This window comes from Zeus faber (genome assembly GCF_960531495.2).
Source record: "Zeus faber genome assembly, chromosome: 2".
In the NCBI taxonomy this organism is placed as follows: domain Eukaryota; kingdom Metazoa; phylum Chordata; class Actinopteri; order Zeiformes; family Zeidae; genus Zeus; species Zeus faber.
Window position 1 is genome coordinate 45,397,148 of NC_137189.1, and position 15,670 is coordinate 45,412,817.

General features: G+C 44.4%; 1 protein-coding gene across 1 annotated transcript in view; it reads left to right on the forward strand.

The window, feature by feature from the left end:
* Positions 1-15,670, forward strand: part of LOC307227568 (CLIP-associating protein 1-like) — a gene marked incomplete at its 5' end in the record, with an annotated part of 69,339 nt that overhangs the window by 2,344 nt on the left and 51,325 nt on the right. The window contains 6 exons of the mRNA XM_079996932.1: positions 3,052-3,130; positions 4,148-4,251; positions 4,389-4,480; positions 4,764-4,839; positions 5,943-6,040; positions 7,365-7,435. Of these exons, the coding sequence (XP_079853058.1) occupies positions 3,052-3,130; positions 4,148-4,251; positions 4,389-4,480; positions 4,764-4,839; positions 5,943-6,040; positions 7,365-7,435 (520 nt within the window). The remainder of the gene's footprint in view (positions 1-3,051; positions 3,131-4,147; positions 4,252-4,388; positions 4,481-4,763; positions 4,840-5,942; positions 6,041-7,364; positions 7,436-15,670) is intronic.

Below are 15,670 nucleotides of genomic sequence, written 5' to 3' on the forward strand. Positions count from 1 at the left end.
ATCCGTTAATGGTTGTGTTCTAGTGATACAGCTCACACGCTTAAGCTCTCAATATACTCGATTTTCACGTCGACGAGCAGCTGTGACGGACTGCGTGGGCCGAATCAGCTGTAGCCGACACCAGAATTTCTCCTTGAGAAGAAGAGGTCTTGAGAACGGCCGGCGGACAAAACATGGCATCGGCATCATCTCCGCTCCGTTTCTCCTGCGCCTCCTTCCGTCTCTGGGTCTGTTTGCAGTTGTTTCCACAGGTTCTGTTGCCACTTGTAAAATTTATATTGATTTGAAAACATTCTGCCGTAGTTATTGCTGTGAAACGGCGTCGACACATATGAATGCGAGTAAATGTGGACAAGTTCTACAAATTTCTCTTCGGAACGTTGTTGTATTTCGTTTAGTCTGCTGCGGACCTGTCAGTCCTGGTGTACTGCCCCCACTGGTCATGTGTTGAATTGCATCTCGTCTACGCAATGTGCAGAGCGTGTATAGCTATCACACAACACACTCCAATATAAACACCTAAATAAATAACCAAGAACCACCGTAAAACACAGCAAATAAACAGAACTAAAAGTCCCCCATCCCCCGTCCCCGTTGCATGCTGGGAAATTCACGTCAGAACACCCTACAGTATTAAGCAGCACAATGAGCAGAGTTTTTGGACGGACTTGAATGGGAGGGTCGCACCGCCGGCGACGGGGCTGCAGTGTGGAGCCGAGCAGCTCTCATCCCGTCGCCGTACGGTCACGCTGCCGGCGACGGGGCTTCTGTGCCCCTGGCGTTTGTGGGCGTGTCGGCTGTTGGGGGTGCGCCCAACATTTAAAACCTCCCCCTTTCCATATTTTATATACATTATATGGATAGATGGTTCCCGTGTCTACTCATCTTTTATTAAAATGGTGTAGTTTGTTTGGCAAAATAAGTAACCTCCTGATAATCTTGCCCTTAAAATAAAGGACTGTCTTTGTTGAAGAAACACAAAATGATGATATTCCTTATTTTATCGATAGTTTAAGTGACGTTTTTCGTTTGACAAAAATCTTAACAATGCAGGGGCCCCGGTGTCTCCCTCCTATTGGCTGTCGCCCGGCCGCTGGACGCCGCTCATTCTCACCGCCGGTCGTCACCCCGCCCCCCTGCAGCTGGATGAAGCCGGGCTCCGTCTGCCCCCTCGCCCGGCGGTGTGACCGTGCCATAAGGGATTTAATGAGCTCAGCTTGAAATTCTTTTGTTGTGAACACATCGTACCCTATTTAAAAAAGAAAAGAAAACAGGAGGGTACCGCCAACAAACGAGTGGTAGTTCTGCTCCTTCAAAATAAAGCCTCTACACCTCTAAGTGAAAATCATAACAATAACGATGTAGTGTCACATCACACCGCTGCATTATTTATGAGCCTACAAGAGCCGCCTTGCTAATGAACATGGCTTTATATTTCAGCTATGTACACGGATCCCCAGTGATTATTAAAAAAAAAATAAAAATAAAAAAAAAGGTTGGGGAGCCCTGCTCTAAGGCACATTTTCCCCCTCTAACGCAAACCTTCATCTTGGTCACTGGAGGTGCTGGGTTAAGTACCGAATATAAATCGATCGACCAAGACGATCTTGCGGATTACCGCTTTGACAGCGCGGTTCCTCCTCCTCCTCCTCCTCCTCTCGGGGAGCCACGGTGAATCGGGCCAGGGCCGCGCTCCGCCGTGCGCCGTCCACCAGATGGCGGCCAACCCGCCGCCTCCTCCTCCTCCTCCTCCTCCTCCGCCTCCTTTCTCTTGTCACCCATTCTCTCTCGTATCGAGAGGTTTCCAAAAATTGCGCCGTGGCCCGGGCACGGGGGGCCCGGGGGGCGCGTATGTGTTGATCTGGTGTTAGCAGAGGAGCCCTCACTAGACGTTCATCGAGCCGCTCACGCCACCCCATGACAAGGACAGTCAGGCGCGTCGCGGCGCTGCGTCCTACACGTAATGGACGCGTCGTCTTCTCGGTCACGGTTGCGCAGAGACTTGATTTTTTTTAAATGTTTTTTTTTTTTTTTTTCGTATTCAAACACCTGCAGCGGTGACGGCGGGGTTTGTGTGCGGCGCTCCCCGCGCACCGTCCCGGGGCTTTTCCGTCCGGTAACGCGGTAACAAAGTAAAACGTGTGTGTTTTGGGCAGATTACCCATGAGCCTTTGCGACGCATTAGCGCATGCGCTGCCGCTCCGCCGAGCTCAAATGACTCGCGCGTTACTTTGTGTTCAAGATTGAGGATTTTTTATTTGTCACATACGTATAAATACTTTAATACATATATGCAGTGGAATGTAATAATGCTGAGGTGTCTGTAAAAGCTTGATGCCTGTTTGTGTCTTTCAGGTGGTTGTTGTCTGTAAAAGCTTGATGCCTGTTTGTGTCTTTCAGGTGGTTGTTGTCTGTAAAAGCTTGATGCCTGTTTGTGTCTTTCTGGTGGTTGTTGTCTGTAAAAGCTTGATGCCTGTTTGTGTCTTTCTGGTGGTTGTTGTCTGTAAAAGCTTGATGCCTGTTTGTGCCTTTCAGGTGGTTGTTGTCTGTAAAAGCTTGATGCCTGTTTGTGTCTTTCAGGTGGTTGTTGTCTGTAAAAGCTTGATGCCTGTTTGTGTCTTTCTGGTGGTTGTTGTCTGTAAAAGCTTGATGCCTGTTTGTGTCTTTCTGGTGGTTGTTGTCTGTAAAAGCTTGATGCCTGCTTGTGTCTTTCAGGTGGTTGTTGTCTGTAAAAGCTTGATGCCTGTTTGTGTCTTTCTGGTTGTCTGTAAAAGCTTGATGCCTGTTTGTGTTTTTCTGGTTGTCTGTAAAAGCTTGATGCCTGTTTGTGTCTTTCTGGTGGTTGTTGTCTGTAAAAGCTTGATGCCTGTTTGTGTCTTTCTGGTGGTTGTTGTCTGTAAAAGCTTGATGCCTGCTTGTGTCTTTCAGGTGGTTGTTGTCTGTAAAAGCTTGATGCCTGTTTGTGTCTTTCTGGTTGTCTGTAAAAGCTTGATGCCTGTTTGTGTTTTTCTGGTTGTCTGTAAAAGCTTGATGCCTGTTTGTGTCTTTCAGGTGGTTTTGTTTGGGATGGATATTCTGTCAGCTCTTGTAACAAGACTGCAGGAGAGATTCAGAACTCAGGTTGGAACAGGTAAGTTTTAAAGTATTATTTAGTGTGTGTGTGTGTGTGTGTGTGTGTGTGTGTGTGTGTGTGTGTGTGTGTGTGTGTGTGTGTGTGTGTGTGTGTGTGTGTGTGTGTGTGTTATATACGTGTGTGTGTGTGTGTGTGTGTGTGTTTATATGTATGTATAGATGACTGTGTGTGTGTGTGTGTGTGTGTGTGTGTGTGTACTTACGAGTGTTTTGGTGAGTTCAGAGTCGATCAACACATTATATCATTACATTATAACATCTGTGACGTAACATTAAACATCCAAACGAAAGTTCTGTGGTGGCTTTTTTATTTATTTTTTGCCTGGGTTAGTTTTTACTGTTGTGCCTTTCTTATGATAAGCTGTTATGCTTAATTTTCTTACCCCGAGTGACTCGTTGCAGCTCGTCCACAGAATCTAGAGTACATAGAGTGTTGTCTGTATGAATGAATATGTGTATTGTTTGGTTGTGGTGAGGGCCTGCTTCAAAATGAAATTGATAAAAAGGTACAAGCTTCAATTAATATGATTTTGAATTTCAAAATGAAATGGTAAATTAATTAAATCAACGTCTACCGGTGCGGTTAGGAAAAACTGTTTCTCATAGTTCGATCGCTCAATTGTTTGATTTATTATATTAGTATGTCAGTATGTCATTTCTAAAGTCTTTGATGAACATTTAGGATAACTTTATTGAGGGAGAAAAAGTAATAAATAGAGTTCCAAGGCAGACAAATGGTAGTTTAATGAGCTCTAAGGACGGTGTCGTCTGGTAATTGAAAAGATTGCTCGTTAAATCGCCCGGATCTCCCTGGTAGCATGTCCGTGTCCTTGAGCAAGACACTGAACCAGGTGGCCTTGTTCAAGTGTTCAGATATTTTCATGGCAGGTTTGAACGGGGTCTTAAACCGGGGCTCTCGTCGCCCCGTACCGACACCCGCAGAAAAACCGCCGCGCACAAAATGCCCATGACTTGCGGTAACCTGTGGTTCTGCTTCTGCCTCTCTGACCGCCAGTTCTTCCCAGCCTGATTGACCGATTGGGAGACGCCAAGGACCAAGTTCGAGACCAGGACCAAGCTCTGCTGTTGAAGATTATGGACCAGGCTGCAAACCCGCAGGTAGGCAGGCAGCACGCGCATCGCAGCCGTTGTCCAGAGAGGCGCTTTATACTGTGAATCGAGTAGAAGTGATTTTAAACACTCGATGTGCTGTTGTTGCAAATGTCCTATTCGTGGTGTGCGTGCATGTGTTTCAGTATGTGTGGGAACGCATGCTGGGAAGCTTCAAGCATAAGAACAACCGGACCAGAGAGGCCGTTTGTCTCTGTCTGATCTCCACATTGAATGTGTAAGTCTGAAATCAATCTGTCTGTCAGCGTGGTTCTTTTTTTTTTATATACAAATTGACTGTTGAAAACTTAAAGCGGTGGACATTCATGGATAACTAAAATAAATATAAAAATCTGTTGAACGGTATTTTTGCACTCAGAATGAATACTCTGTTATTCATTACAGTTCCCATGCAGTATATCCAATACTCGTTTAGGTTTCCATCACCTTTTAAAGCATTAAATCTGTTAGAAAATAATATTAATTTAGTTAAAAAAAAAAGATTCTCTCTCACTCTCCAGATTCGGGTCTCAGAGCCTGACACTCAGCAAGATTGTTCCCCATATTTGTAACCTCCTCGGCGACCCGACCAGCCAGGTATACGCTACTCTCACACACACACACACACACACCGATTCTGTTTTCAAATTTAATATATCATGATATTTCGTAAAAGTTCTAAAAATTAAACATGAAACAGGAGATTAAAACTGGTATTAAATCTTTTTTTTTTTTGCGGGCGGTCAAAGGAAGGAACGATATTGAACCAACCACAGTACAGTATTCCACTGCCACCTAGCGGTGAAAGGCCTGTACTGCAGCCCAGTTTGGCCTGTACTCTGAGCCTCGGGGCTCTGAGCCTTTTTTTTGGTCGTTTCTGTGCAACCTTTTTATTTTGTGGTTCATGCAAACAAATATGGATTTATTCTATGGTATTTGTTCCCAAAGCTAAATAAAGTGTATATTTTGTAAACCTTTTTTCCTCTTTTCCTTTGTAAACCTTTTTTCCTCTGGTTCACTTTACCAAGGCGTTTTACTTCACTTGGCTGGGGCCGTAAACACCGTTTATTTCGGGGATGAAACCACCCCGTGTCTCTAACCGTTAGACCTCTCCGCTGGCCGCTTGGACTCTGCTCTTGAGCGTGTTTTCCAGCGATAAGCTGCACGGGTCCCATCATCACCGGGACACCACTTCCTTACCGAGGGCAGGAAGCAGAGCCTGTCAGCTTCCCTTCCTGGCAACAACACATTCTAACAACACCCACATAAACACCGTGAGACGTCCCAGACGAGCCAGGAAATGGAGACGCTGCTGTCTCCCGCTTGTCAAAGTTGCTGGTGAATTCTAGACGTTTTAGAGCCAGCTGCGTTATTTCACAGCAGGAACTGGCTGTTGGATTGTGGGGGAGGCTGGCTGGCTACCAGTTACGTGCCACAATGATAATACCGCCGAAGGTTTGGAGCTTTTCAGACCCTCGTTTGTGCGGTACAGGCACAGATTTATTTTACTGACTTCTCGTGCCGTCTGTCTCCTGAAACGTTGAGTCATGTGAGGACGTGTTTATAAAACATGTGGGCGTTACGGGACACACTCCTTAAGTCTTGTACTTTATTACGTGTTATTTTGAGATATAGTGAGGCTGTTATTGTTATCATCAGCGCTATCTATAATTGTTGTTTTATTTGTGTGTGTCCTCCAGGTGCGAGACGGGGCCATGAACTGCCTGGTGGAGATCTACCGCCACGTGGGGGAGAGGGTGAGAATAGACCTGGGAAAGAAGGGTCTGCCCCAGTCACGGTGAGTCCCCCGGGTTCGCTTCACCGCGCTGTGTTATGGAGCAGTTAATTATCACGATAAACACGTGGAGTTTTACTCCACACAAGCATCATTTTATCCGCCTATTTCGAAATGCCATTCTGAGGGAATTTCACAATTTTCACATTAAACCGCCGTGTATCGTAATTTTGTAAAGTACTGCATAAAAATTCACATTTCACAAACTGTGAGACATATTTGATAATATCTTGGCAACAGTATAGACCACAGAGTTTCATATCACAATAGGATTATGTCGGCACTATAATTTCCCAGAGCTATAGACAGGATTCTAACCAGTTCCCTGAGGACGTCTGAAGTGCTTGAATTTCATCCTCAGAAATTTTAAGTACTGGAATACCTTGAAAAAAGCCCCTTTTGTGCTGAGTTGCTTTAAAAGTCCTTGAAAAAAAACATGATCATTGAACACCTGTGATATTCCCCCTGTTTTTTTTTTATTAAAATCATAATTTATAACATTTTTCCAGAATCGCTTTTATGAAATAGACTATGCCAGGGAAATAGACATTTATAATTGTAGATGACTAAAGATATGTTAATATAGATAGATTAATATAATATTTTCATAAATAAAGCTCACATTTAAAATTGATTTTATTGCGTGAAGTCCTTGACAATGAAAAAAAAAAGTGCTTTAAAATGACTTGAATGTCCTTGAATTAAATTTAGTAATGCCCTAATGAGCCCTTTTTTAAATGAGGCTCACTGAAACATTTAACACTGAAATACATTATAATGGCACTTTTCATCATGTCATTATTTTTTGCAGTGCAAATCCATACAGTACATAAAGAAATATAAAGATACACATAACATCAAGACCAAACTATAACATACAATATATTCATATGAGAAATATCTACAGAATTCTAGTCTTGATGTCATTATTAGAGATGAACAGCCTTCTGTGCATATTAAAACAGGAGAGTCAACCTTTCCCAAGGTTTTATTCATTTTTTCAACAGCAATTTGTGCTGTTTTTCTGAGTGAAATCTTACCCAGAGGGCCTCGTCATTGGGCCGTTGAATAAAAGTCGGTGTATTTTGGGATGCACATACTCTGCCGGTGGTGTGATATCATTCTGGCCTATTTAATCTCTCTCTAGAGGTTTGGCAGCCTGTCTGAAAACCACAGAGGGTCCTCCCCCGACACGGCGTTAGCGGGCCTTAAAGCAGACCAAAGCACGTCTTTCCGAGCGGCACGGCCTTTCGTTTTAGATGTGACCGCGACAACATCAGCGTTGGGCCTTAATGACCAAAAACACTTGTGTTCTGTTCCTCCACAGGTTGAATGTCATCTTCAGTAAATTTGACGAAGTCCAAAGATCAGGGAACATGGTTCTGTCTCCGTTGTCAGGTAGGTTGAACACCGGCGCTCCACTCCCTGATTGTCTTTTTTTTTTTTTGCTTTGACCTTTGGGTGCACTTGATGACGGGTCGTCAGATTTGGGGGTAGGAGGGGTTTGTGTCCGATACCCACCAGCGCGTAGTCTCGCATTTGCCCGATATCCGATACCAGCATCCGTATTGGTTCCTAAACCTCATGCGTTGCTGCCATTCCCACCGCACTTGAACAGTGACGTTTGTAACGGCCGCACACGTTGATATGCTGCTGCACATCGGTGTGTCGAACTCAACTTGTGCTCTTTAAACGTGCACCATATTGTGCAAAATTCAGACATTCGTAGAATTGGTTCATAAAGGCCCTTTTCACAGGGCGCTGCCGGTGCCTCCTCTCAGATTTCAGTCCGTCGCAGAAGGGAAAGGGAGTGTTTGCGGCCCTTTCTCTCGGTCCGGACAACCTGAGCCCCCGTCTTTGTGCGATGAGCCGGGGGGGGAAACAACCCCACACGGCCGCTTCATGAAGGTTTGGGGAAGGGGCGGTCAGGTGGACACGTTGGTTCTTGAACCTGCCCCGAAACGGCCTGTTGGGACGTCCCTTAAAAAGAATGCTACGCCTTTCAGACTATGTTGGTGGTTTGGAACCACGTTGGGTATCGCTGGGTGGAATCTAAAATCTGAAATGGAAATGGTGGATATTGATGATGGTAGCGTCTGATATAAACCTTATCAAGATGGCGGCCAAGCCCAGGGAGCTCTCGCAGAGTTGGTTCGGTTCACAGTCGGTCTCCTGGCAGAGGAGAGTTTGTTTGTGGGTCTTCTCGTGGTCTTGACAGCTCGTCTTTCTTCCCTCGCCCTGCGTACGTGACAGCCGTTACAGCCAGGTGACCCCTGTCGCCGTGGTTACCCGCCACTGGAAAGCCACTTCAAAGGGGCTTCGCTGCGCTGGTGACAACGAGAACCGACAGAAACCGTCAATGTCACCTGAGCAGAGGAGTGGAAAGCCTTTCAGAGAGAGAGAGAGAGAGAGAGAGAGAGAGAGAGAGAGAGAGAGAGAGAGAGAGAGAGAGAGAGGAGAGAGAGAGGAGAGAGAGAGAGAGAGAGAGAGAGAGAGAGAGAGAGAGAGAGAGAGAGAGAGAGAGAGAGAGAGAGAGAGAGAGAGAGAGAGAGAGAGAGAGAGACTATGTTGGGAAATGTGGACGGAAAGTAAAAAAGAAAATGTTGCACGAGTTGAAAACTGAGGATCCACACACAAAATAAAAAAAATAGGCAGGTGAAGACGGAGAGAGAGTGATGGGGGGGGATTTTGCCGGAGAGAGGTAATAATATTGGTGATTAGACTCTTACTTCTGCGAGCCCCCGCGCTCTTATTTTGGAGGAGAGTCGGCAGCAGTCCTACGTGCGGTCACAAGACTGTGCGAGGGAGGGAGGGAGGGAGGGAGCTCAGAGGAGGAGGCACAAGGACGTTGCAGTGCATCAGCGGTGGGACACCGTCACAGTATCAGGACGCCAGTATCTCCAGTGCACTGTCAGCTGTCTGTGTGTACACGCATGTACGGGGGGGAGAAGAGGCTTTCGGGCCCCGTGGACCGACCCGAAGCGGAAGGAGTAGCCTTCGGTCGAGCAACATCAGGTGACGGGTATGTCTTCCACCAGGCTAAATACTTGTCGCTTTGTAAAAGTGGCGAGTATTTATTTTCAAGTTACTAGTTGCTATTTCAAAAGTTACTAGTAACTATTTTAGTTTTACTACTCAAAATGTTTCAGGTACTATTAGTTATTTATTAGATACTAGTAACTATTCCAATTGTTGCTAGCAACTATCACAGTGCTACTCGTAACGATTTGAAAAATGTTGTCATTGCATCCTATGGGGCTCTGTGTTTCTGATATTAAATATTCACTTCTAGTGCAGTGTCTATTGCGATTTTACTAGTCACTATTAAGTGGGTACTTGTACTTATTCATTCGTGACTAATGCCTTTTCCACATTCAATTAAACTGTCAACAAGCTGTTTTGACTCGTCATTTCTCATGACGGGTAAAAAAATACATTGTTACTGGTAAAGCAAAAAAAATGACAAGTAACAGCAAAAAAAAGGCACTCATCATGAATGAATTAGTACTAGTAAAATTGAAATAGATGCTAGTACCAATCGGAATAGATACTAGTTTGAGGCAAATATTTGATACATCAAACAAGAAGCCCCATAGGATTCAATGACAAAATGGTCCAAATTGTTACTTGTAACATGTCATTAGCTACTAGTTACAATTGGAATAGTTAATAGTATCTAATAAATAAGTACATATACAAAAATATAATACAATACTAGTAAATCTAAACTAGATGCTAGTAACTGTTGGAACAGAAGCTAGTGACTAAAATAGTCAGTCTAAGTACTAGTAGCTTTTTAGAAGTAACTGGGTTTGTCTTATGGGTTAAATGTTAAAAGCACTTGCAACAGACTGTTGATGCATTCATCCGAGCAGCAGAGGAACTGCAGCAAGTGTGTGTGTGTGCGTGCGTGCGTGCGTGGTTGTCCTGCTGTGGCAATTAGTGTGTGGGCAGCCTGCAGATGTCACATGCACGTCCAATCAAAGAAAACTGTTCCACTAAATTCAACAAGGCTTTATTGGCATGGCCATAAATAAAGCACATTACAGTGCCTGCAACACAGTTACTGCAGCAAGAAATCTTTGAAATATTAGCAATATTCCCATGAAGGTCGTGTTGCGCTTTTACTGGGACAGGGTCCTCGAGGCGCTTGAAGTGCTTGATTTTCTTCCTCAGATTTTTTTTATTTATTTTTTGGTGCTGGAATACCTTGAAAATACCCTCCTTTGTGCTGAAGTGCTTGATCAGGGTTCTTACCAGGTATTTGAGGTGTTTGAAGTGCTTGAATTTCTTACTGGAATAACTTGAAAATAGCTCCCTTTGTTCTGAAGAGCTTAAAAAGTCCTTGAAAAAAATGTGATAATTGAAAACCTGTGATACTCCCCCTGGTTTTGTTATTCAAATTGTAACATTATAAATAATTCCGTGACGCTTTTGAAGTTGATGTGTTGGAAGCAGGAAAAATGTTCAGGATCTGAGCCACTTTGACAAGGAGCACATTGTGATGCTGGACGACTGGGTCGGAGCATCTCCAAAACCACAGGTCTTGTACCTACCAAAAGTGGTCAAAGGAAGGACAACCGGTGAACCGGCGACAGGCTCATTGATGCACATGGGGAGTGAGGTCCAGCCCGTCTGGTTCGATCCCGCAGAAGAGCTACTGTAGAACAAATTGCTGAAAGTGAATGCTGCCATGATAGAAAGGTGTCAGAACACACAGTGCATCACAGCTTGATGCGTATTGGGCTGTGTGGCCACAGACAGGTCACAGTGCCCATGCTGACCCCCGTCCACCTCTGAAAGCGCCCACAACGGGCATGTGACCATGTGACCATCCGGCGTTAGGGCCGGATCCATGCAGCATCTGTGGGAAGTGCTGGAACAAGCCCGATCCACGGGGGCCCCACCATCAACTTACAGGACGTGAATGATCTGCTGCTCATCTGTCTATCGGTCTTGGTGCCAGATGCCACAGGACACCTCCAGAGGTCTTGTGGAGTCATTGTCAATGAGTCAGAGATGTTTTGGTGGCATGAGCTGAAGCTACACAATATAAGTGGTTATTAGGTGTGTGTGTGCGTGTGTGTGTGTGTGAAAATAGTTTATTGTCTATTATATATATATATATATAATAGTCAATGGGACTAAGCTTATTACATTTTAATTAATAAAGATCACATTGATCACAACAATTTTTTAAAATGTTTTTATTTTTTTTTAATTCTTGATTTTAATTTTGTAATGCCAGAATAAACCTTTTTTTTTTAGCAGTTATAAAATCAAACAAGATGTGAAAAGGTCAAGGTAAAAAAATAATATATAAAAAAAAAAAAAAGTGAGTCACGGGTTTCAAAAATGTTCCTAAGAAGTGATTTTGTGATTCCTGAAATTAAATATTGGCGTTTCTTAACATGTTGATTGATGGTAGATTTTATTTAGATTAAAATTTTTTCTGTGAACTGTTGAATATGAAGCTGTGCTGCAATTTATAAACAATAATATTACGCAGATAATTGGGATTGGGATAATCAAATTACGCACACCACAATCTCAGAGTCGGTGTTATTATATTTATATATATAATTTATATTTATTTTCTTATTGATGAAGATGCGTTGAAAATATATAAATAAAATAATGTTAAATAAAACGCTCTCCGTACAACAATAGATTCAGCGAGATCTTGGATTACGAGGACTTGATTATACACACGACTGCAAGCAAAGAGGAAAAAATATATAAAAATAAATTGCCAATATTCTCAGCTTGGGGAGCTTTAAAGGCTGCAGACTTGATTTGGAGCAGATGTTTTTCTGACGAGAGCGTCCAGCGATGCAAATCCTCCGGCGGGTCAGGAGCCCCTGCGCCGCTGCACGCCGCAACGTGAAGCGAAAAAACGTCAACAAAGTGTCATTTTCACATAAGAGACTGTTATTTGGATTTTTATTTCGGGGGGGGGGGTATTCATAACACTGGACTACAAGTTTCGTGTGTTTACAGCATCTCTGCCTGTATCTTTGTGTCGTGGGCCCTGAAAACGCCGCTCGACCTGCCACAGCCACGGCGTTATTGTTGCAGGTGTTTTTGGCCACCTTTTGACTGTTGAAACGCTCTATAGTGAATATACAGGACGTTGCCGTGAGGTCCTCGCTGAAGGTCTCATGTACTAAATAGAACATGATGCGGCTTCTTCTTTTTGCCCTCTGCTTCTGAAACGCACCGATCTGATCTGGTTATTTTCCTCAGCGATGCAGACTTGATGCAGTTGTTTGTGGCCGTTTTAAAAAAAGATGCTTGCTACACACACACACACACACACCCCCCCTAGTGTGTGTGTGTGTGTGTGTGTGTGTGTGTGTGTGTGTGTGTGTGTGTGTGTGTGTGTGTGTGTGTGTGTGTGTGTGTGTGTGTGTGTGTGTGTGTGGACGAAGCTATTTTGCATCAGTTTCTTAGATGAATCTACAGTTCAGGTACAGCGAAATACAAGCGTCCCAACATACATAGTGATTTCTTTTTGTCACTGACCGGGGGAAAAAAGATAAGAGGTTGGTTTTAACCATGTGCGTCATATCTACACGTTTGATATTACTATTCGTTGCACATTGGTGTATTGTTGTCTTTCGGTGTCTGGGCCAAATGGCAACTTGTGCACTTGTGATACTTCTTCTTTCATTGACTGTATGACAAATTCAATGAAACTTCAACAGAAACTACACATAATGTATTATTATTATTATTTTTGCTACCTTTTGTGTGTACCTCTTCGATATAAATTTTGCATTGTATATTGTCAGTCGTATGATGCAAAACCTCTACAGTCTCATGGCAGATGGTCAAAAGGATGGTAAAAAAAAAACAACTTTATGTAAAAGTAAGCAAAGAAGCTCTTGTTATAGTCAAATTTCGTACCCCAAAAAAACTTCATTCATACTGTTATGGCTAAAAATAAGTAATAAGTTAATCCTGTCTGTGTGTGAGACACACACAGACACACACACACACACAAACACACAGTCTCTGCTGGGTGCCGAGAAGCCTCCTGTGCCAGCAGGACGAGCCAGCGACCTTCTGAATAATGAACATGTTGAATAATGAAGGAGAACAGGAGCGCGGCCAGCATCTTCCCCAGAGGACGAGGAGGAGAAGCCTCATAATACCATCAACTTTTATTTGGCCTTGTGGTGAAAATCTCTTTAAAAGCAGAGTGGGATTAAAAAATAACAAAACAAATATGATTATATTCAATGAATTGAAATGGCACGTTAAGTACCAAAATTAATCTGTTACCAGGGCAGAAGAATACACTGAAAAATGGGAACACTGAGTAAGCAATACAGTTCAGCCTCACATTTACAGAGTACCCAAAATAACTACAAAAGTGTTTTCTAATCTTATTTGATGTGGTAATGCTAGATACACGGAGAGTATCCTTGAGCAAGGGGTGTGTGTGTGTGTGTGTGTGTGTGTGTGTGTGTGTGTGTGTGTGTGTGTGTGTGTGTGTGTGTGTGTGTGTGTGTGTGTGTGTGTGTGTGTGTGTGTGTGTGTGTGTCATTTGGGTCACGTTCCTGTCGACGTCGGTGCCAGTACAAGGCGTCCAGGTATAAAGACTCTGTTCGGTCCAACTGGTCTTCATTGTCCCCGAGGGAGCGGTTGCTGTGGCACGCCCTCTTGGGACGCCGTGTCCACACGATGGATGTTATGGGATCGGGTTACGCCGCTTCCCACGCATGTCGGGGAATGTATAGAAATTTGATCCGACACCCCACCCATTGGATGAATCTCATGAATGTACGACTGGGAAGGTAATTATTCTTATTAGCTAATATTTAATCTGTGTGTGTTATTTTGTGTATACACTGTAGTATACACCTATTACACTTTGTAATTGCCATTTAGCGTAATGAAAACCTATGACATTTTTAATCAGGCTAGTAACGAGTAATAACTTTTTTTTTATACCAGCTATTTCTTTGCAGTGTGTAATTGTAGAAGCGTTGAGGCTGAATTGCTTGGTATGAACGCTGATCTAGTGTAAAAGGTGAACAAATGGCAAAGCTGACTGAACTCGGGGGGGGGGGGGGGGGCGGACCTCCCTTCGAGCCGAGTCGTTCTCTACAGAGAATGACTGGGGTTAATATTGGAGGAAAATTGAACTGCCACAGTGGCGCCAAATGTGGGGCGCCACGGTGGCAGTTCTGCCCCCCAAGTGGCGTTTCCAGGGCCCTCGGGTACAGAGACGCAGACGACGATGCCTTGTAGACGCCAGTTTATTGCAGAGAGGAGGCTGGGTGGAGTTGTCCAGGAGCAGCTTGAACATGTCATGACGGTGCTCCTTCCTGAGTGAGTGTGGGGATGGGGGTTTTACCTGGTGCTCATGAGCCCAACCACCGAGCGTCTGGTGTGGCTGCTCCAACCCTCCCATCCACACACCACGATCGTAATATAACTTTTGGTTTAAATTTTGGCTTAAATCACAGCTTCAACCTGGTTGAAGCCTTTAAACATGCACATGGCTCACGTTGCGTTTATGCGGGTATATTTTGACACCTTTTACATACAGTACCGTGAGATACCATGTATCTCATCACTTTGATGGCATTTTTTCATTCTTATTTGGAGTTCTGACGTGAGCCTGTGTTCAGTGTGTTAAGTCTATCTCTCGGCCTTACCTCTGTCGTTTCTCTCTGCATTGGAAACAGACTGAATTCACCATATTGGACGAATGAACCAAAACTTTAGGTGCCTTTGTTATAAATGGGGAGATGCGATGCATTTTCCCCCACTTAGTAGGGTCTCATTTGAAGTGATGAATCTAACATGACAATGCTGCCATCTTGTGGCCGGAGCAGTCGGTCCACTCAGCCGCCCAGATTGACGGCAACAAACCATTTTTCTGTTCGACATATCCACCAGGCTGATAAACAGTGAAAGTGGTTTATAAGTCAGGTAGCTGGCACATTGGCAACGATCTGATTCCATTTCGTCTCTACGGGGTCTGCAAGTCGCCTGTGTCACCATTGAAGGAATTATGGGTAGAACTGTTTTACATGAATATAGAGCTTGCTGATGAATAATGTGTTTGGTTTCAACGCCGGCGGAATCTGCCACCGCAGAATGTGTGATGATGGACGGCTTAATTTTGCATTCATGATATAAAAGAAGATCTTTGTCGTCCACAAGTCAAACTGTCTATTTTAAGAATGGAGGCCACGTTGGAGCGCGGCGGTTTTTCCCCGCCCGCATCGATATTCCCCTGCGCCCTCTCTGTTGTGGTTTTCGCCCGCGCTCGTTTGACGGCTTGATTTGTGGGGCGCATGGCATGGGCGACCGCTGCCTGTCTGTCTGTCGTCCCAGTCGGCACCGCACGGTGAATAATGGGACCCGCCCCCCGTCCCTCTCCTCCTCCCCCCATCTCTCCCTTATTGCCGAGTCATTGTCCCTCGCTGTCCCCTCGCATTTCCCCGCCCATATGTTTCTGGCTCCTGAGCCCCCCCCCTCCAGCATGCATCGTGTGTGTGTGTGTGTGTGTGTGTGTGTGTGATACAGTAAAGATGACGAGAGAGAGCGAGGGACTTGCTTCCATAGAGCGAGCTGCGCCAAAGAGGAGCTTGTGGCACGTGCTGCTGTGTGTCT